Source organism: Lactuca saligna, chromosome 8, assembly GCF_052625555.1.
Source record: "Lactuca saligna cultivar CGN05327 chromosome 8, ASM5262555v1, whole genome shotgun sequence".
Lineage (NCBI taxonomy): Eukaryota > Viridiplantae > Streptophyta > Magnoliopsida > Asterales > Asteraceae > Lactuca > Lactuca saligna.
The window spans coordinates 78,017,287-78,041,660 of NC_136424.1; the positions used below are offsets into that span (position 1 = coordinate 78,017,287).

The window sequence follows — 24,374 nt, forward strand, 5'->3', positions numbered from 1 at the left end:
AAGTTTCACATGCTGAAATCGATAGTATAATTTTGAGATATGAAAAAAATAATCACCTTAAATAATGATAGATCAAGGGTTTTTCTCCGTAATAGTGTAATTGAAAAAACTGTTTTCCATTTTAGTGTACTTTTAAAAATATTTATCATATTAGTATTTATTTTCATTTTTTGTTTACTTTTTCAGTTTTTCTTAATTTTTTTTATTTTCTTTTTTAAATATCCAACTTTTCTTCATTTCTCTTTTGTATAACATTTTTACTATTTTTTAAATAATAGTTTTTATTTATATTTTTAAATTTTGTTTTTATTTTAAATATATGTTTTTTATACAAACCTTTGACCATCATAAATTAAACATACAATATATTTTAAGGTGCAAAAACTTCAACATTACATATATAATGTTTTTAAGGTAAAACCCACCCAACATTGTTTCTTAAAAAAACACCACAATTAATATTGAAAAAAAAAAAAACTCAAATATTGTTTGTTACAAAAAGAAAAATATCACAATTAGCTAGAACTTGAACTAGTAGCAAATTCTTACTTGTAAAAAACAATAAAAAAATAAGATAATAGCCACAACAATACCATAAAAAATATTACCTTTTTAATTACATTGGCTTAGATGGATATCGGTTTCGATTATGACCCGGTTGCTTACAAATTCCAACAAGATCGACTTTTCTTTATTCTTTAATATCTATACCATTTTTTAGTTTTGTTGAACGATGACAAACTTTTTATTTTGTAATAGTTATAAATTTGGAAGTAATGCATTAAATAGTGATTGTGGCCAATACGTGATGTTGTCATCCCCCCTTAAGGTTGAGTGTTCAAGTCCTACAATGGACATGGATTAAATACTTTAGGAATTAGTTTGATATTATATTTGTCATTTTAAAAAAAAAAAAGCGGAGAGAACTCAGATGCATAAGTAGCACAATAAAATACAATCGGGTAGCATTTATCAACAGATTGTCAACTATTCAAAGATGCACTCAAGACATGAGAACAAAGATATTTAAATACCTCCTACTTGTGCAAGTTTTTTGTTCCAAATTAACTACTTGCACATTTCGACCTCTTTAAGTTATCAACTCAAATATATATTTTTCTCAGTTAAAAGATCTTAAGGAATATGCACTTGTTTTTGCTATCAAAGCTACTTGTTTTGTAACAACATGTGGAGTATGTGCATCTCTATTAGCTTGAGAACTAGATCCTAAATGATGTCCCACCTCAAAATAATGCACCATTCTATAGAATGTAAGTTGCACACACGCTGTGATTGGTAAAAAAAGAGCAACTTTAAATACAGTGTTAAAAATCTCTAATAGATTTGTTGTGAGCAATCCATATCTCCTTTCCACCATCATGTGAAAGTGTCCATCTATTAAGTGGATGGCTCTCCAACCAATGTCGAGCATGTGGATTTAACTTTCAAATTTATTCCATGATGGAGTTGAACTTTCGAATTTGATTTTGACTCCTAGCACGATAAGCGAAAGCTTTCAATTATGAATTACGAAACTTATCATAAAAGTTGTTGATGAAATGTCGTAAACAATACCTTTAAAGAGACATAAGACTCTTCCCAGTTTCCAAACTCATGTTCAATTGATTTTTGTTTTCCAACCCAAACCTTCTTATATGAAGGAGTATAGCCCAATGTTTCAACCATTTTAGCTCTCAAGGCAGGTATGCTGGTTGAAGATTGCTCTTTTATGTTGTGCATGGTTTCCATGATTTTGAGAAAGCTTATAGTGTAAACATGTATGCAGACCGATATAAGTTGTGATTTCAAAATATCCACTACGTTTACGTTTACCTGCATGAAGTTTCCATTTGCAACCAGATTGTAAGTATAACTTGCATCTTAGAGTCCAGATAGTTCGACGTGAGTCAATGACCTCAAATTGTCTATGTGTCCTAATGCACTAGATCTTGATTGCTCTAACAAGTTCATCATTATCCTTAAAAGAATCTTTTCCATACTCTAGCGTAAAATCATGCTTACTTGTTGATTGCGGCACAATCCAATTGTCATCAATATTCAAATTTGTTCATTCCATATTAATAAAAGTTGAAGGTACTTGAATATTGTTGTCAAAAGTGCTTCTTCATCATTTTCATCTCCAATTTCATCTTCAAATATTTCATTTAACTCAACTTTATTATCTATATTCATCACATTAGTTACAACAGCAACTTAAGAGATGAAAAATTATTATTATCAATCATGGTTATAATAGAATTCAACTACAAAACAAACAAAAATAATCAAAAAGTGATCATATCATCTATGACAACAAGAAAAAAGAAACATAATGAAAGAATAAGAATCAAGAAAGAAGCTAAAATTGCAATTAATTCCATCTAAAAAACATTAAAAAAAAAAAAGAGTTGCAATAAAATCCATCTACAAGAAAATCAAACATTAGCAAAAATTGATCATCGATTCGGTAAGGAGGGATCGAAATCAAGAAATGATTAGAATGGAGCGAATTAAATAGAAAAAAACTAAAAAAAACGAGCAGGAAGAAGTTGCATACCTTGAAACCGACGACAGGTTGTGGAGGCAGTAGGTGGTCGGCAACGAGTGAAGGAGGCTACAGGTGGCCGACGATAGATGGAGGAAGCCAGATGGATGAGCGACGAATGGAGCCCCACTTTCTTTCTTTTCTTTCTTTCTTTCTTTTTTTTTTTTTCGTTCCAAGTGATCGGGACAAATTTTTTAGAACAATCGTATTAGATTTAAATTTAGAATAATACTAATATGATACATATTTTTAAATGTATATTAGAAACAGAAATAAATTTTTCTATCAACCTGTTAAGGATAAAAACTCAGCATTTCAGATTTTTTTATATATATTTTTTGTTTTTGGAAAAAACGTAAAAAACATTGGCTAATTTGCCAATTTCTCAATGACATTTAATATAATATTGTTTATAAAAGTAAAAGATCATTATAGCTGGTATAAAAATCATCAAGTTACCTAATTGGGACGTATAAAATACTCTATAAATTAAAGTAAAGGTACCGTCTTTTTTATTTGGAAAATGTTTACTACTCGTATTATTTATCAAACCGAAATTAATATTTTGTTCTAATTTAATATTAACTAAAATGGATAGGGAAGGGAATCTCTTCAATGGCGGACGCAAGGGGCGTAATAAAAGTCCCTGAGCACCAACAAAAACCACCACCACCACCAACACTTTGTTTACCCTGTACCAAACCTTCAAACTTTTCTTCTTTTCTCTCTCGACCATTACAATTTCTAAAAATTCATATACCAATTGACCGATCGATCGAAATTCTTCTAGAAAATGCTAACATGCATTGCTCGTTCGAAGCAGCCTGACGAGGCTGATGAATCAGACCGTATTAATGGCGGCAGTACTCCTGCCAATAAACAAGCCATCAAAACGCTTACTTCCCAGGTGTGTACTTCGTAAATCGTACGTTTTTTAATTTGGCAGTCCAATTCATATAGTGCATTGATTGCTTATAGATTTTCAATCTCAATTAATGATTGTGAAATGCTTCAGTTTTGATTGAATTTGTGTTAATTATAGATCAAGGATATTGCGCTTAAAGCGTCTGGATCAGCGTATCGGAGTTGCAATCCTTGTACAGGAACTGCGATGATGATGACTCCGCAACAACAGTTACAAAAGAGCAACGATGTGCAATCGGACTTATCGACGTCTGTGTCGGAGAGATTCCGGTGGTCGTACAAGCGGAACGGGAGCAAAAATTCGAGTTCCGGCAGGGTGTGGGGAAAGGAATTGGAAGCCAGGTTGAAGGGGATATCCGTGGGGAGCGGTGGAGGAGGAGACGTATCGGTTGGGACGTTGTCCGCTTCAGCCAGTGGTCGGAGACCCGACCCGATTGTGTTGGAGGAGGAGAGTGAACCGAAAGAGTGGGTTGCCCAGGTGGAACCGGGCGTGCTCATCACTTTTGTCTCCCTGCCACGTGGGGGTAACGATCTTAAGCGAATCCGGTTCAGGTAATTTATTACTTTTTCTTCTATGTTTTTATAATAATTAAAATAGGTTATATGCAAATAATTATAACAAATTTAGATCAGTTTTCAGTTTATTCCGTATATATATTTTTTGAATCCATTCGAAGCAATCCATCTGTTTTTGTTACTTTATATACATATAATAAAGCATAATCTAAATAAGGGATTATTATATGTATTATTGTGTTCAAGCTTTTAATTACTAAATATGCTTTTCTTTTGATACACCTCTATTGGATTCTATTCACATCATTCTAAACAATGAGATTTTCTAACATATATCATCTGTACACACTTAACAAGTATTAATTATAAAAAATATTAACATAATTAAATATAAAATACATTAATACATTAAATATAGAGAATATTTCTCATTAAAAAATATGAAATGCATTAATTATGAAAAATATTCATCATAGTTAATAATATATTTGATATTTAGTTATGGTAATATTTTCCTTCTCCTTTAGGACATATATTACAAAATCACCTAAACAATTTAATTAATTTAAACACCCATCAACAATCCCATTATAATGGATTTAAGAAAAAAAAATCTAATATACTTTCTAACCATACAAAATGGTGCTACCTACGTTACATTTTATTGATTTGTAACTCATATAAATGAAAACTAAAAATGTTTAAATGTTACAATTGACTGGTCTATGGGAATGAGTGATATTGATTATAAGTGCCCATGATCAATGGTCTTAATTGATGCTATTTCAAACTGGATATGATTACAAATAGGTTAACACTCAAGCTTGTCGATAGCAATAGTTACTCATCATGAGAAGTAACTATTCAGACATAGAGTAGATGGATCCTTACTTGATCCACTATTTTTTTCATAATAAGAGTTGAAATTTTACCATGGATGCATTAATAGACGCGTGAAAAAAAAAAAAAAAAAAATTCATTCTTGTTAATTTCTAGCAAAAGTTAAAATAGTAAATAACGATACATTGCTTGTTGAAAAGACTTGAGATCCAAGAGTCTTGAATTTGAATTTTCTTTTATGTGGTTCTAATTTTGTTTCCTTTTTTAAGAATTGCTATTTGACATGCACAAGTGATGGTTTCTCGGTAGGTGACACAATCATCAAAATCATTATTTTCTTTGAAATTTTGCACACCATGCAAAAAAAGTCTTTTTCAATTATAAGACAAAAGTCATCAAATGTTTATTTTATCACCTCTTCCAACAGAGACTTTGGAACTCAATTATAGGTCTTCGTATTGTTTTTTTTTTTTTTTTTTTTTTTTTTTTTTTAATTTGTGATTCTACACTAAATTCTTATTACTTTATCAACTATCACAGCTAATTTATGAACAAAAACTAGTTCCTTAATTAAAACTGTCACAATCGTAGTGTGAACATCATGATGAAGAAAGGCCCCGCTAGAAAATGGCACTCCAATCTTTTATGTGAAAAAGTCCAAAAAATGTTACTCATTACTCATTAGTTCTTTAACGGGACCCCGTTTAATATTTATGTTTTGTTTGTATGCTTTTTTTTTTTACAAAATGCTGTTGCCTTGTCGGAAAATGGTCTCCTTTCAACTTTTTCCAACACTTTGTCATATTTAAATTTCCATTCCATGGTTTGTCATTTTGTGAATGACAAGAATTACAAACATGTCTTGCCAGTTCTAAAACTCGAATAGTGACTGAAATCTGAAGTTCAACTCTAAAAGAACAAATTAATCCTTTTGCTTCTTTGGAGTCTATCTAGGACAAATAACTATCACCATTATGCATTGTCTAATTTTTATGCTAAACATTATTAACTTTTTTTTTCTAATAAATAGTTTTAAAAATATGTTTCGGCTGGGTGATTTTTGATCACTTGTGATTTGTCTTTGAATTTCCATGGGTCATGAATTAACTTTGACCAACATATCTTTTTTTTTTTCCACATCATGAAATGATGGATTTGTTTCTTTTTTAGCACACTCAATTGATTTTGCTTTATCAGTATGATTTTCCCACCAACTTATCGCTATTTATTTGTTGTTATATATGATTTAATTAAAATACCTTAGAACATCTCTCCAAACCCCCTTCTCAATCCTATTTTTCACACTATCTCTTACTCTTTTGCTACAACTTGACTTTATTTTTACACCAATATAGTGTAAAGGAATAGTAAAATATAAATTTTTTGGTGTTATACTAAAAGGAATAGTAAAATAACAAATTTGGTAGTATACTACTCATTTAAACTATTTTAATGTTAATCTTTTATGTGTACATTTTTAGTCATTTAAATTTAAGTTTATATACTTTAGTTAATTTAGTTGTATAATTCTAATTTAAATCTGTTTATTATTATTATTTATAGTATTATTGTATATAATCAGTTGATATTAATTAAAAATATATAATTAAATTATGTTTTTTCAATTATAAATACTTTTAATAATTAAAAACTCAATAACATATTTAAATAAAACACAAAGTTTACATATGTATTAATATACTAAAAACCTAATAAAAACGAACAACTGATTTGAGTTTATTGTATAAGAATAATTAATTATTTGGTTATGATTGTTTGTTTGTATAATTGATGAAGTTATTGTAATAAAATAAATTGTCAATTAGTAAAAGTATAATGAAAATTTTTGAAAATCTTTATAAGCATGTTAATAATATTTCTTATAAGGTAAAATGCAGAAAAACACAACAATTTAAATAATTATCATTCAGAAAAACCCTTATGTTTTATTTATATGCATAAAAAACTTTTACATTTTCAATTATCTTTCACATTAATCTACATATCCGGTTTTTTAAAGAAATTACCGGTTGTTTTGTGACGTAACATCTTTTTCGGTTTTAGGTTAACATGGAAACAAAAATAAATAACATTGTTTTTTTTTTCTAAGGTAAAACGTGAGAAATAAATCATTATTCAACAATTATTAACTCAAGCAAAAATAAATGATATTGTTTTTATTTTCATGCCAACCTAATAACGAAACAATATAAACGTCATGTCATAAAACAACCGGTAACTTGTTTAAAAAAAAACAGCATAAATCTGAAAAATAACTTAAAATGTAAAGGTTTTTCTTTATATAAACAAAATATAAGGTTTTTTTTTAAATGTTAGTAGATAAATAGTTGTGTTTTTATGTATTTTACCATTCTTTTTAAAATAGAAATTATGTAAAACTAATAAAGGATTGGAAATAAATCATTGTTGAGGTAAAATATTATTATAGTTTAATAATAATAAAAATAATGCTGTGGGTTGTAGATGGCCTCACAGCCTACGTCTAAAAACCATTATTCATTTCCCATATGTACATATGATATCTTTCATGATCTAATATTAAAATTAAAGGATCAAATGTGACAAACTTAATACATTAATATTTAATTTTTCAAAAAAGAAAAAGGAGCAATCAAGGTCTCTCTTTTCAACAAAAGCGGTTCAGTTTATGTTTTTTTGTATTTAAGTGGAATACATGATTAACACGAGCTACATATAATAAGTCCTAAACTACAAGTCTATTTTGGTTTGGAATTTAATACAATATCCATGGAGATCGATAGTGACCTTAGGCCTAATTTGACCTTACTCTCGAAGGTACCCTTTTTGCCATGGTAGCAGTGTTGTCAATTGTCATGCACACCACTCGCCCACTTATCTACTATTACCCAATAATAACACATAGACTTTACATTTACAACTCATGTTTCCTCAAAATAATGCAAAAATTAACGACTTTTATTTTTTTATTTTTTATTTTTTTTTAACTTATATCTTGCGTTATTTTTGGTAGCCGGGAGATGTTTAATAAATGGCAAGCACAAAAATGGTGGCAAGAAAATTACGACAAAGTAATGGAACTCTACAATGTCCAAAGATTAAATCGGCAAGCGTTTCCCCTTCCAACACCTCCAAGATCCGAAGACGAGGTACGTCCGTATGTGTGGTTAAGCTTAATTAATTAAGCTAACATTTATTTAAATTAAAGATATTTTCCATATATGTATGCAATTAAATTAATATATTGGTGTAACGTACGTACGTACAGAGTAGTTTGAAATTTGAATGTATCGGAGAGGGAGACAGTCCGATAACGCCACCTATGAGTAGAGAGCGGCTACCTCGTACCTTATACCGTCCGCCAACGGGAATAATGGCATACTCATCATCGGATTCACTTGACCACCAAAGCTTAACCATGGTTAGGCCGTCAAACCGTGACTCCTCTGGTTTAACTGCTACTCCAAAAGTATCGAGTATTAGTGGGAGTGGGGCTAAAACAGAAACGACGTCGTCCATGGATGCTTCTATAAGAAGCACGAGCTCATCACGTGAGGCAGATCGTTCGGGTGAGCTATCCATCAGTAATGTGAGTGATATTGAAAACGAATGGGTGGAACAGGACGAACCAGGAGTTTATATCACTATTAAAGCTCTTCCAGGTGGCTTCAGGGAGCTCAGACGTGTCAGATTCAGGTTAATTATATCCCCACACGCCACACCTTTTTATATATTTAAAAAAAAAAAAAAAGATTAATAAATACTGATTAAAGTTGGAACTGAAACTTTGCAGTCGAGAGAAATTTGGGGAGGTGCATGCGAGACTATGGTGGGAGGAGAACCGAGCGAGGATCCACAAACAATACTTGTGAAGTTGTGAGATTGATCAACAAAAGTTGATTTATTTGGTTGAAATTAAGCGAAGAGTAAAGAGTATCCTTTTTTGACACACACATATAAATATGTTATAATTGTATGATTAAGTATATGAAGAATCCCCCTATATATATGTATGTGTTTTGATGCATGGCGGATAATTAATGATCATATTATGGAGAACAGAGAGAGAGACAGAGAGATTATTAATGTTGTATTGGAGTGGAAACTTGGATGGTCGTCTATTCAATATTGTTGAAGAATAACCAAAAAGTAGAAGCCAATTTCTGTGTATACTGAAAATTGAAAACTGATTTTGGTTTAGACTAAAAGCTACGTAACAGTATGTAGTTTAAATTCTCTCATGAAATAACACTCCCTAGGTCTTTTGACATGCGGTTTTTATTTGCAACTTTTAGTAAAAACAACCACCTTTGGGCCTCAACGTGAATGTGGATCTGACTACATATATGATACAACTCCTTTCGACCTATATTCTTAGTCATGTTTCCTTTAGCACTACCACCTCTCGCCGAATAGATTCATCCTCCAACCCTACCACTCCCACCAAATCGATTCCATTGTTAGCTATCAAAGATGATGGCCCTCACTCCTCCAAGGCTCCTAATCGTACGTCTTCAATCGTTCTCCCAATTTTTTGGTCTTGATCAGACGCACACTCACAAGTGTGTGTATGTTTTCCTTCTTTTCCCGTTTTTTTTCTCAGTGTTATACATAGGAAGCATCCCTATTCTATTATAACTTACTGTTGCAACACTTTCACATAATTTCATGCAACTTAAAGAAAACAACAAATACCATGCACAAAAATAGAAAAATGTGGACAAAAAGAAAACTTGATAAAATCAAGTTAAATATATTCTTTTGCGGACCTACAATAAAGACCACCCAACAGAACTCCTCTAGACCGAACAAGACCAAAAAAGTTCATCCAAGATTGACCCCAAACCGAACCATTGTCGACCAATACCGATTTGACCAAACATCAAAAAAATCGGGACTGACTGAAAACGATTTTATTCATTGAATTCAATATGTATTTCAAAGATTCTTTTTTAAATATAAAAAATTATTATTTGATAAATTGTCATCCTTATTTTCTTACCTTGTTAACAATTGTAATTTAATATTCATAATTTTTATTTTTAAATCAGAATTTTCTTTTATTTTGTAACAATCCAATTTTTAAAAATAATAATAAACTTTTAATTTCATAAACATCATTCCTAGGAAGTACAAAAATCTCATTGCATATCCATATTATTTTAGAATTCAGAGTACAAAAGCTAAATGTGAAAACACTGGAGAATGCACGCCACGTCATCAAGTCGGGTCATTTCCCTTATCAATAGAAGTACCTTGTAGCGTCTGGTTCCTGGTACGCATTTAAATAATAATTTGTTCATTTTTATAGAGCAACACGATGAGTTGGTAGCCCCAAACTCGCCGAGTAGAGATTAGAAGGGATGCGAGTTTGAAGCAAACTACTCGACGAGTTGAGAGCCCCAACTCGACGAGTAGGGTTGCCATGATGAAACCCTAATTTCGGAGTTTTGCACTATATTTGAGCATCCTAATCCTTACTTGCTAGCCTCATTTCCAGCCTCCAAGTCCCAAACCCTATATTCATAAACCCTAATGCAATTGTGAGCTTATGAGCCATTTTTGAGTGAAACTTTGTGTGTTTTGAAGCTTGTGAAGGAAGGAGAAGCTTGGGGATTCAAAAAGAAGATAGTAGATTCAGAGACTTCATTTCTTCCTCATCATTTTATGGTAAGCAAGTCTCAAACTTGCTTAGTAGCTTCTTAGGTCTCCTTATCATCATCTTATTGGGTTTTTGGTCCAAGAAGCTTGACCTTTGGGATATATACGTCCCAAGTGAGTGAATCATCAGATATGGAATCATTGAGGGCTTTCATGGCATAAAGGTGCAAACTTTATGACCATTGAAGCCCCATGCAAGCCATAGGATGTCATTTTGGCCTTTTAAGCTCCAAAAGGTCATGCATGGAGTGAAAGGTGGAAGCTTTACGTGTTCATGTAGTGTTTAGGGTCTAGATCTCTGTTTGTATGCTTTAGTTTGGAGTATGGATGGCTTGTGGACCACGATCTAGGTCCTAAAGAGTTAGGGTTTGAGCTAAACCCATTAAGTAAAGGTACTAACAGGTAAAGTTGGAAACTTTACCCTTAAAAGGACATTTTCAGTGTATATGAGAAATTTGAAGCTTAGATCTGAAAAGTAGGGGCTTAACCCATTAAGATGGCCCAAACAGACTGTAGAACTCTTTGATTCCATAGAGGAACTCGACGAGTTGAGTCGATTTGTCTCGATTCTATACCAAGTAGAACTCGATGAGTCTGAGGAGGGACTCGACGAGTTGACTCGCTTTATCACGACTACGAGTAGCAAGGGAACTCGGCGAGTCAGGGGGACGACTCGACGAGTTGGATCGCGATTTCAGGGTTCCTGATTTATAGAACTCAGCGAGTTGATAGGTCAACTCGACGAGTAGAGTCAACCCATGACGTTGACTTTGACCAGAACATTGACTTTGACCAAGGATAAAGTTGTCACTTTACCCTAAGAAGGATTATTGGATTTTGACTGAGTGGTTTTGTGATAATGATAGGTGGGGAGTCGTTGAAGCAGCTGTCAAAGATTCCTCACGCGAGATTTCTTAGCTAGCTTTGCAAGGTGAATTTTCCTCTAGTAAGAATGGTTTGAAGGCACCAATGTTGACCCGTTTATGTATGTTAGCAGATACCGGACTAAGTTCTGATGTCGGGCTGTGCTCGATGTAGGTTTATATGTTTTCGGACTTCAGTCCGATGCTGGGGCAAGCCCGAGGAATGTTTGTATGGTTGATGTCTTCGTGATTCTTGCATGTTTCTGTTTGTATGTTTGAAAACTTCGGTCCAATGTCGACGCAAGCCCGAGGGATGTTTATATGCTTCTGGATTTCGGTTTGATCGGGCGAGGCCTAAGGAATGTTTATATGTTTTTGTTATGTGTTTATGTTTATATGTATTAGTTGATATGTTTATGTATACCGAGCTTTGCTCGATGCCGGGCGGGGCCTGATGCTGAATTTCGGTCCGATGTTGGTTGGGGCCTGATGTCGGACTTTGGTTCGATGTCGAGCGGGGCCCGATGTAGTGGGCTAGGCCCAATTTATGTGTAACACCGTAAATTTCAAAACAAAATTTTCAAATTTTATAAAACATAATTTACTTAATATTCATAAAACAACCATATTTGAACATTCAATCCAAGTAATACAAAAATCCCAAGATCTAAAAATCATAAATCCCATGCGTGTGTACGGATCAAGCCGACGCCTTCCCACGGTCGTCACTAGTACCTGAAACAAATAACACCAAACACTGTAAGCACAAAGCTTAGTGAGTTCCCCAAAATACCACATATAACACATATTAGCCACTTGAGGCTATAACTCTGCGGGTCCGTGCACCTAAACTCTGTGAACCCTCAGGATCTAACTCTGTAAACATGCACATCATAAATCACAAAGAATAATGCAGCGCAACACATAACATATAAATATAGCATACAAGCATTGTATCACATAACTCTATTTACCTACTCAAGGTAAAGTATAGTGAGAAGACTCACCTCGCGTGTCTCGGTCATTCGTAAATCCCTGAAATCACTAGTACTCGATCTCCCGAGCTATAGTCCTCCTATAACACAATACATCTCTAATTAACACTTTCCCAACTAAGGTTGACTATCCCTTAACAAGTCAACATAGGTCAACACTGGTCAATGGTCAACGGTCAAATTTGACCGGACTCGGCGAGTGCACTATAGCGACTCAGCGAGTCTAAGCGCATACGCTGATTTCCCTGGGATCCTTACTTGACACGTTGAGTATTCTCCTAACTCGACGAGTTCCACCTGGGATGAGTTGTGGGGCATCCACGACTCAACTCGGCGAGTCCCAGCTTGACTCAGTCCACCTGTCAACCCACTCTGACTCTCCCTGACTCACTGAGTCAATCCCTCAACTCGGCAAGACCACTCGCTGAGTGGTGCTGGGCAATCTTCATGCTACTCGCCGATTCTGTTCTTGGACTCGACGAGTCCATGCCATGCAACGACTCAAACTCACTCCTGAGGTCAGATCTATTCCACTAACTCATAGATCCAGTCCTTCCAAGCTTATTTATCACGTAAAGTTGTTATCTTGATGTACATACAACATATATATGACCATATATTATGATTTAGCCCCAAATACTACAGCTCAAGGTCATAACCTCCATTGCTCTTCATAAATCTTGATGAGTGAGGCTCTCTGGACCTCTATGGATCCAGATCCAAAGCCTCGTCACTAGAAAGGGACTATTTGGGCATCAAATCAACCCAACAAAGGCCAAAAGAAACCCTAAATCCAAATATACTTCATAAAACAAAAGATGAGTTGAAATGATAACTCAAGTTCGATGATCTAAGCTTCAAATCCACAGTATAGCAACCTCCTTTGCTTCCTCTTGGCTAGGACCTCCTTCTTCTTGCTAAACAACACCACAAAGGTCAAGAATGGCTTCCTTTCTCTCTCAAAACGCTCAAGCACTCTAGGGTTTCTCTCTATGGATTGGTGAGCATAAATGACGGCCATAAGGCCCTTTAAATAGGTCTTAAACCCTGGGAATTAGGGTTTTATTACACAGCATGGACTCTCCGATTCCACTCTTGGAATTGTCGAGTCCAGACACGAACCCGTGTCCAAAATCGCAATCCTACTCGGCGAGTTCGAGCTCCAACTCGCCGAGTCCACTCACAAATCTCAAAAAAAGCACCAATAATAAATACCTGGAAATTCCGGGCTGTTACATTAGGTGTTATGTGTTTATGTGATTACGTGTATGGTATGTGGTAGTTTGGGGAGACTCACTAAGCTTCGTGCTTATAGTTTTCAATTTTGGTTTCAGGTACTTCCGCTAGTAAGGGGAAGAGCTCGGGATGATTGCATAACACACACCATAACGTTTAGCTTGGGATGATTTACTCTGATGATTTGACATATGATTTTAATATATTGACTGATGTTTATGATATTTTTGAGATACAAGACTCATGATTTTTATATGATGAATGATGTTTATGGTTTCATTAATGATTTAAAATGAAATTTTTAGACTGTATTTTTGGGATGTTTCATACCTGAAACATTCAATAAAATTGTAAGCACAAGCTTAGTGAGTTTCCCAATCACACAATCATATAATCACATAATGTCATGCTCATACATATACAAACAAGTTTTCCATGGACTCCTTCCATGGTCTTCAATGGACATCATGGGCTACCCCATGGTCTCATATCCCCGTGATATGGGCTCCTCCCATGTTCTTGCCAAGTTCCATAGTCTCCCCCATGGTCTGCACATAAGTCCACATATAATTCCCCTAACAAACAATCACATATTCCCATACAAAACATTTCATAATCAATAATGGGTCGGCCTTGGTACCTTCGACCCATGAGTATGGTGAGAAGACTCACCTCAATACGGAACGGTAGCTGACTAGGTCGAGACTCCAAATATCCGATCTACACAAACCTTATAACAGAAACAATTCCTTAAATACAACTCAAAATGTTCCAAAACCCCTTTAAGGTCAAAATTGGTCAAAGACTAAGGTCAACAGTCAAAGTCAATAGCCTAAGTTGACTCAACTCGCCGAGTTGTCCATCAAATGGTCGAGTTCCTCCGGTATCCGAATAGATCGGGAAAAATCCCATCAACTCGTTGAGTTGCCAGAAATCCAACCTCTTAATGCATTAAGCTGATTCCAACGAATCCAGGGAGTCCAAACCTCAGATCTCTTCCAAAATGATGTCTAGATGGGTAAAGTTTCCAACTATTCCCTTAAGAACCGTCCATAATGAGTCAAACCCAAATTTTAGGTTCATTAGAGTGAGTCTTAATCCATTAAGCCCTTAAACTTTCATAACATAGTCCCAAAACTCAAATCTGGTGTCCAAAGGTTGGAAAATCATGTAAAGTTTCCAACTTTACGTCCATGCAAGCTAAAACACACTCTACGACATAATAAGGACTTAATGAGGGACGTATTGCATGAATGGAGCTTAGAAACCAGTAAAGTTTGCAACTTTAAGTCGAGAGGAGTCATGAAGGGGTCAGATCTAACTTATTAACCCATGGAAACCTCAACATCTTAGACAACCCAACCAAAATCCCAAAATCATGCTAAAACTTCAAACAGAGAGATCTAGATGAATACAAGGCAAGATGACGACTTTATACCTCAAGAAGACTGCGATTGGTGAAGAGATTTTGGATCTATACTACTTCTTCCAAGCTAGATGCTTCTGTCACAACTAGCATTTTAGCTAGGAAATCCTATTCTCGTGTAATCATTCAACTATTGTAAAACATATACTCTAAGTAAATATCACTCAGTGCTCAGTTAAATGCACCTCTCATGTTCAACAAAGAGTCTGGAACCCTAAGAAACTTGGTTTAAGTCCATTATGGACTAGGATCTCCTTATTGGGCCATACCAACTCTAATTAACCCGAATGGACCATAAAACCCATCCTTTTATACTATTTGGGCTATGAACCATCAATAAGGGCCCAATGGGCCGAAAACTATTTATTGGGCTTCACAAACTCGAGCATAACCAAGAGTGGGCCAAGCTTATTCAGTTTCATCCATCTTATGCCCAATTCTCCGCCCATGCAAAAAAAAAAAGGAAAACAAAGGAAAATATTATGGTGTCACCTCACTAATACATGGAGGTAATCCATGCAAATTACCCCCTAAACAAATACCAAGCACCTATCACATCTTCATCTCTCTTAACTCTCTTTTTCTTCCTCTCAGCCGAAGGTAAGCATACACACACACACAACATTAAACTCTCTCAAACGCTCACAAGAACACTCCTTCTTTTCCTCTCAAATTTTCGAAGATCTAGGGTTGTTCAAGAAGATTTCCACTAAAAATCATCAGTTTCTTGGTAAGTCCTCACATATCCAAGTTATATAACTTCATTCTCATGTTAGATCACTCCTTCTAAGCAAATTTTGGTGATCATACTCCTAGAAACCTCCTAAGTTCGAGATCCACTCAAGAAAGCTTCCTAGGACCAAAAATCTCTTCATCTCTTCTGCAAAAACGAAACATCAAAGAAAAGGTGAGTTTATACAACCTTTTTCGGTTTTTATATGGTTTTTGGGGGACAATACAAGTAAATGTGTAGATCTATGTGTTATATGCATGTCTTGTGTGATTTCTTAGTTTATTTTGTAAAAATGTGTTAGATCTTAACATATCTCGACCTCTTAAGAAAAATTAAGTACAAATCCATGAACTAAGACATTTTATACATCATATTATCAAGTTAAAAGTGTTCATATATTTAAGATATAAAAATTTAAAGCAAAAATCTTGTTAAGGGTCATAATTGTCATGAAAACAAAAGATAAGGGCAAAAAGTGACATTTACGGTTTTATAAGGATCAAACAGGTCTTACTTGTATAAAAATGAATTTTTATGACAAACATGCTTTCCAAATGGCCAAAAAAGTAAATTTTAGCTTAATGGGCCTAATATTTGGGCCTCACGGTTTTAGACCCAAATTTGTGAAAAATGAAAGTTTTGGGATTAAAAATGTTATTTGACCAAAGTTTGAGTCGTAAATGTAAATAAACCAAATTTAGGGGTGAAAATAATATTTATTTCTAAACTGGACCAAAAATGTAACTTTTATCAAAATTTGGCCGAAAGTGTCAAATTTACAAACTAGGGGCTGAAAATGTAATTTTTTGCAAAACTGGGCCATAAATGTCAAAATATAAAATTTTGAACTAAATCCGTGAAATTCCAAACATTTGGGATGAAATTACAATTTTTTATAAATTATGGACTAAAGTGTTATTTTTACAAAACTTTGGGCCTTAATTGAAAATTTGAGGATTATTGGCCAAGAACGTCGTTTTTACAAAAAGATGACTTTTTATAATCAATTTGTTAAACCTCGAGCTAACACAAACAACGAAACAATAACGAATTGACGAAATACATCGATAACAATTTTATTGGGCCTAATATTCACATTACATGGTCAATGGGCCTTAAGGACCCATTTAAGTGTATAGTGAGCCCAATATTTTCCATGACATGTTTATTGGGCCTTGCGAACCATTTACATGTTAATTTGGTCATGAGCTATAGGTCACATTTTGTTGGGCCTTGGTGGTCCATTTACATACTTATTGGGCCTAAATTACCCTCTTACATCTTTGTGGTCCATTTACATGCTAATTGGGCTTGGACTGAAATTCACATGCTTAGTAGATCGTACCTATACATTTACATAATTCTTGAACTTCGTATACTTAAATACATACCTTTGGATTTGAAAATCTACAACATACACGTAAACATTAAACATGGTGAAAAACATAACAAACATGAAAGGTTGAGAATCTAGTGAGACATGTCGGTTGGCACCTTTGAGTTTACAATCGTAACCTGTAGTTATAACCAAAGTTTCTTGGAGGGAGAGCGGGAGTTTGTGTATAGATCTATACGGGGTGACCCCCCACGCCTTAGTTGTTCGCTACAGCTAGACTAGGCCAGTCTAGGGCGAAAAAACCTTGAGCAAATACCGGCGTTTGGAAAATGCCAAGACAGACAACCTAGTCATTATCATGCATGGTTATAACAGCTCATATAGAGATCCAATACCAATTTAACATATCGAATATTAACCCTTCGATTATGTCAATACGAAACAACTTAATTAATGGTACAAGAACCTCAACATTATTTTAAAAAATATCGGATTTTCTAGGGAAATACTATGATTCAATTATCACTTACTGGAGATGGCAAAAAAACCCGTACCCAACGGGTACCCGAAACCCTAACCTGAGTTAACCGGGTAAATCCCCGAGTTGACCGGGGATGGGTATTACCCGAATATAAAAAGCGGGGATGGGGATGGGGATGGTTCTACCTGTCGGGTACCCATACCCGTACCCGAAACCGGCCCCGATGGGTACCCGATATATATATATATATATATATATATATATATATATATATATATATATATATATATATATATATATATATAGTATTAATTATGTTTTTATTTTTAATAATGCATAAGCAAATGTTCAGTAGACAAAATAAGGTTTTCTAACAATCAAACGTATAGTTTTGGGAAGAATTTTTATGTCTTTTTTTTGCAAAGAATGATTTAATTTGTAACCTTGAATGTTCTTGTTCGTGTTTGAAGACATTCAGTGATGATAGTGTTTTATATTAATTCTGTTAGTTTTTGTTTTGTTGGTTAATATATAATTATGAGTTATTTTTCATAAAAGTTCATAACTTTGTAACGGGGAAAAATCTCCGATTACCCATTGGGGATCCCCGATACCCATTGGGGATGTGGATGGGGATAGGTTTCTAATCCCCGATGGGGATGGGGTCGGGTATGGGGATGGGTATGAGGATTCGAGTATGGGGATGGGGAACATGAAACCCGGTATACCCGTACCCATTGCCATCCCTATCACTTACTTACAATACAAAGAAATTTAAACTGCAATCATATATGTTACTGCTATGAAATTCACACATACATTTATACTTGATTTTCACATCATTTTCAGACATTTTACAGAAAATATCAGATTTTCTAGGTTTTACAAAAGATACAAAGACTTTTATTCAAACATACTTATGAACTCACCAACATTATATATGTTGACCATTTTCAAAATAACTTGTATTCTCAGGTAATCGTTAAGCAGAAAGATTTTCAAGTGTGTATGGATTTATTTTGTGTAACATCACTCATAGTACTATTAATACTTTAAATTTATGTAATTTATAGCAATGTACTTGATGTGAACAATGTTGGTTGTTATATGTAATGTTGGTGATGAATGGTTTCATGTACATTCATTGTAATGATAATTCAATTGTTAGTCACACGAGCCCCCGGACGTTTCCGCCGTCTGGTTCGGGGGTGTGACAGCTTCCAACTTCCAAGCTTCTTCCAACGATTAACCAAAAACAATTCTCCAAGCTCACCACAACTCACACACTCAAGCTTTCAAGGATATACGAACTTAGGGTTTTCTGGACAAAAGGGAGGCTAGTAAGGAGGCCAGCCAAGGGGGTTTAGGTTCTTTAAATTATGTGCAACACCCTAAAATTGGGGTTTCATCCCAACCGCCAACTCGTCGAGTTGGGACACCCCGACTCGTCGAGCTGGGTCCTTAAAACCAGCGGCCACAATGCTCTTAACACGACGAGTTGGAGCTCCCTAACTCATCGAGTTCCAACTAATAAGTTTTTATTATTTTGAGAAATATTTTATACCTTGACCAAACGCTACAAATCTCCCCCACTTGAACTAAACTTCGTCCTCGAAGTCTGCTGATGCAAAAAGGTCTGGATAGTGCTTCCTTATCTCGTCCTTCGACTCCCAAGTCCATTTGGAGCCTCCTCGATACTGCCATTGTACCTTTACTAACTTCACTTCCTTGTTCCGCATGGCTTTCATTTCTCTGTCCAAAATTGGGCTTTTCCACATAATTCAAGCTCTCAACAATATGAATATCATCTAGGGATACAACCATCGACTCGTCAGCCACACAGTTCTGCAACTGCCAAACATGAAATGTACTGTGGATCTACCCAAGCTCCTCAGGCAAGTCCAATTGATACGCAACCTTACCCACCCGAGCGATAATCTAAAATGGGCCAATATATCTGGGGCTTAACTTTCCCAGCTTCCTGAACCGGATAACAACATTCCAGGGTGACACCTTCAGGAGCACCATGTCCCCGACTTAGAACTCCAGGTCTGACCTACATCTATCTGCATAGCTCTTCTGTTTGCTTTGCGCTGTCTGAAGCCGGTCGCGAACATGTTGGATCAAATCGGTTGTCTTAAGCAATACTTTGGTGCTTCCCATTACTCAATGGCCAACCTCCCTCCAACAAACTGGAGTCCTATACCTCAGACCATACAACGCCTCAAACGGGGATCGATCAATACTAGCATGATAACTATTGTTGTATGAAAACTCTGCTAGTGGAAGGTAACTATCCCAACTCCCTCCGAAATCCAATACACGTGCCCTAAGCATATACTCGAGCGTCTGAGTTTTCCGCTCACTCCGACCGTCGGTTTAGGGGTGGTAAGCAGTAGCAGTGCTGAAATGCAATTGAGTACCCAACTCCTTATGAAAATTCCTCCATAATCTATAGGTGAAACGAACATCACGGTCCGAGACCACAGGTACTGGCACCACATGCCTGGCCACCACCTCCCACACATAAATGTCCGTTAATTTCGCAGCCGAGATACTCTAGAAAATTGGAATAAAATACGCACTCTTGGTTAACCTACACACAATAACCCAAATGGAATCCACACCCTACGCCATCTTAGGTAACTTCTTGATAAAATCCATAGTTTAACGACCCAGTTTTCAAAAGAAAATTTTCATTTTTTAAATATCAAAACATTTCCAATTATCCATAAAATCTCAAAACAATTGTTTTCAAATTCATATATCAACATATTTTTATTTCAAATATTGTAACGTCCGCAGATTCGGGCTAGTCAATTTAGAGACAATAAGCATCAAAAATGACTTTAATAGAATATTATTTAGAATAAATAATCTTAACCAAGTTGTAGAATATGTCTCAAGGGTTCCGTAAATATAAAGAATCCCGAAATCCGAGTTATAACGAAGAAGTTATGACCCATCGAAGTTTTACGGTAAAACCAGCACGACACCGGGAATCGTAAAAAGTGAATTTGCGATAAAATACTTTATAGCCTTAGAGATCAGAAAGAAATTTGTATTATATGTTAAACTGAGAGTGTGCATAAAAAGAACGTCCAAATTTGACTTCGTATGAAGAAGTTATGATTTTTCTAAGATTTAGCATAACAGTAAACAGCATGGAAATTCGAATTTTAGATCGGTCGATTTTTATCCAAAATAATGTAAACGAGAAATGAAGATATCGTTAATAGGAGTTAAACAACAAAAAGGCGGTCGAAAACGGAGCTCGTATGCGATTTTATGCATGCGTCAAATAAATTAAAATGTATATATGTATTTTATATCTACAAAATATGTTGTGTAAAGCATTGGTAGATGAAATATGAGTCGAATGATGAGATGAGAGGTGATATAGACCATGAGATAAGGGTGAGAGATGAACAATGAGATAAGCTTTTTACTCAAATGATGGACCCATCATCTAGCAGAGTATGGATGACAACCACAGACTATTCTATACAGTCCAGTGGAACACTAGCAGGCTCGCAACCTGTAGCTGTTGTGAATGATGTGCTCACCCGGTGTACTCTAAACCTTGGCGATCATGCAGAGTGGATGCCTAAACCCTGGTGACTATGCAGACTTAGTACCTAAAACTTGGCTACTATGCGGACTTAGTGCCTGTTATATAAACCCTGGCGACTATGCAGACTTAGTGCCTAAACCGGGTGACGTTGGACTTCATGCCAATTCCTTAGGATAATCCTTAGGAATAAATGAACAAGGAATAGCTGATTTTTAGGGTAGATCCTTAAGAGTAAAGAAGATAATGGAGATGGGTAATTGGGTTGATTAATTGTTTGAAAATTAAACATAATAATTATATTATTGTGGGTTGAAAACCCAATGTACTCACCAAGTTTCCCAACCTAACCCACTCAGTTTATTTATATCACATGTGTTAATATGAAGTCACATTACATTGAGAGATTAAGGAGATATAAATCACTAGTGATGATGAATGTAAGTTATGTTTATGCTTATGTTTCTGTATTGATGATAACATCCCAAATGTTTTAAAATGAATAAAAATACTTTTCTTCGGAAATGCTTTGATAACGTATTTATCATGTTTTACTGGGAAAAAATTCCACAACATTTTTATTAAAAGAGGTACTCTGATTTTTATAAAGCATAAACAAAATTGGTCTTTTTTGGCCGTGAAAATGGGGATGTCACAAATATCACAGTGTCCCAAAAGAAAAACGCCTGTAAGAGTTCATGACGCGCCATCAAACCTTTCCATTGCCCTTAGGCTCTGAAGTACCTAAAACAATTAACAAATTGTAAGCTAATTCCTAGTGAGTTCCCCATCTCATACCCCACCCAATCCACATAATCACATAATCATGTTAGCTAAAAAGTTACATAAACCACATAAGTCACGCATACAATGTAACGTTCTAATCCGAATTGACTTCTAGTCTGAGGCTGTGGCTCGAGGGGCGGTCATTATAAGGATTATGGCTTTTAGGAAGGTAATACCTAGACCCATTTGGGTGCGGGTGATGTATTAGAAGTGATCTGAGTGTTCGGTTCATGTTTTGGAGCCTAGGGGTATTTTGGTAAAGTGCCAGTTCGGGCTTTTGTGGAAAATGGATTTTTGTTCGAAAGGTCTTAAGAAAGGTTTGAGTTGTTAGAAGTGTGGATCTTCTCGTCACCTTTTCGTGGATATAGGATCATCGAAATCATACTTATAACGAAGAAGTTATGGCCTTCGGAAGTTTTGTGGTTTTTCAGGCTTAGCCGAGTACGCGGGACGTACACCCAAAGTACGTGGGGCGTACTAGTGAAGAAGGGAGTACGTTGGGAATACCTTGGATTATATTGGGCGTACTGACCAGGATGGTCGCGAATGTTCCTTGGAGTACGTTAGGCGTACCATATGTACGATGGACGTACTCCAGTCAGATTAGAACCCTATTTTAGGGTCTTGGACCCTATTTAAGCTCCTTATCTCATAACCAAACCCTAAGATCTTCAGCCTCCATCCCTTCAAACCCTAGAAATCGACACTTAGCTGCCATTTTAGTGATTGAAGAGCTTCAAAGTGATTTTTGGTGTATTTTTGTGCTAGAGGAGGATGAAATTACTTCTTGAAGAGTCATTGTTTGACTTGGAGCTTTTGGATCCAAGCTTTGTGCACCCAGATCTATCTTTTGGAGGTATATAGTCTCAACCTTTACAACTATTTCATGTAGATCTAACTAAGTGGTACATTGTTATGATTTTGGTCCCTTTGAGGTGGTTCTTGTGAGTAGAAGTTACTCCAGAACCTTTGAGCCTCTTATTTGGTCCTTACTAAGGTTATGGAGTCATAAAGTTTGGATCTTGAGGAGTGTAAACCTTCCATGCATGAGATGGTAGTTATTTGATGGAAGTTTGGGACTTAGGGTTTAGATTTAGACCCCACTGATTTATGCTAAGTCATAAAGTTGGAAACTTTATGACTTAAGAAGCCCCTTGAAATCAGATCTGAAAGTTTGGACTGAGGTCTTAAGGTATTAAGAAGTTTTAAGACATTCTGGGAGTGATTTTGACCTTTTGGAATTCATCTTTGGTGTTTAGGATTCATTAAGACATGCAAAGACTTAAAGCATTCGACTTTATGGATCAAGTCACTTATTTAGCCATTTTGAGGTTCTGGATGTCTTGTCTTAATGGATTAAGAACTAGGATTGAAAGTTGGTCAACAGGAGGAGTACGTTGGGCGTACAAGCCTGTACGCGTAGCGTACAAGCCCTTAAGCTAGTACGCTTAGCGTACAAGCAGAGTACGCCCCGCGTACTCAGCAAAATGGGATTTGGGTTTTTAGGCTTCGATTTGGGCCATCTTCTGGGCTTTGTTGTTCTGGGCGCTGTTGGGCCATCAGGTTTTGGGTTGATATTTTATTTGTGGAGGCCCACTATGGTCTTGTGCCCAATTTTGAAAATTGGGCCATTAATGGATTTATGGACATTATAGTGTTGGGCTTTTGGTTTGGGTTTGGACCTTAGTTTGAATCATACAAGGCGAGGGGTAAAATGGTCATTTTACTTCCATGCATGGATTAAGGATTATGTCATGGACCCAATTGCTAATTAGGTATATTGATTGGTAGTGACAGCTCGGGAAGCTGGAAGGGCAGCAGCTAAGGAGTTCTTTTAGGAAGCTTCTGCATTCGAGGTGAGTCTTCTCACCATACCCATGGGTCTAAGGCACCAAGGCCGGCCCATTATGTGTTTATGGTATATGTGTTAGTCATTCTATGATTTGATATGTTATGTGATTGTGTGTTATTACATGGAAGACCCCGGGGGGAGCCCGTGACATTGGATGTAAGACCATGTGGGGTAGCTCATGGCATTCCTAGGTAAAGATCATGTAGGGTAGCCCATGGCACAATGGTGTAAGACCCTGGTGGAGCCCACGACATCCTTACAGGTTTATTTGTGTTATGTGTAGATATTTTTGTGATATATGATATGTTTATGTGATATGTGTTATGTTAGTTGTCTGTGTGATACTTGCATGGAAGACCTTGGGGGGAACCCGTGGCAATTAGATATAATACCATGTGGGGTCGCCCATGACATTCTCAAGTTAAGACCATGTGGGGTAGCCCATGACAGAATGGTGTAAGACCCTAGGGGAGCCCATGGCATCCTTATAGGTTTTTGTATGCATGGATTATGTGTTATATGTAGCTTTTATAGCTAGCAGGAAATGTGATACATGTAGCTTTTATAGAAACAAGATATGTGATATGTGGTTTGTGTGTATGGTATTGT

The 24,374-nt window shown here is 35.7% G+C and overlaps 1 protein-coding gene and 1 long non-coding RNA gene across 2 annotated transcripts; both read left to right on the forward strand.

Moving 5' to 3' along the window:
- The first annotated feature begins 3,131 nt into the window (after positions 1 to 3,131).
- On the forward strand, positions 3,132 to 9,093 carry LOC145012720 (protein Brevis radix-like 4). Its single transcript, XM_078971510.1, has 5 exons — positions 3,132 to 3,452; positions 3,588 to 4,021; positions 7,839 to 7,974; positions 8,094 to 8,521; positions 8,619 to 9,093. Exons 1-5 carry the CDS (start codon positions 3,339 to 3,341, stop codon positions 8,695 to 8,697), a joined length of 1,191 nt encoding a protein of 396 aa, XP_078827636.1. The 5' UTR covers positions 3,132 to 3,338; the 3' UTR covers positions 8,698 to 9,093.
- An 867-nt stretch (positions 9,094 to 9,960) lies between these two features.
- Positions 9,961 to 11,631, forward strand: LOC145008520 (uncharacterized). The gene is made up of 3 exons (XR_013663517.1): positions 9,961 to 10,100; positions 10,415 to 10,495; positions 11,353 to 11,631. It is a non-coding gene; the product is annotated as an uncharacterized LOC145008520 (long non-coding RNA).
- Positions 11,632 to 24,374: the final 12,743 nt, after the last annotated feature.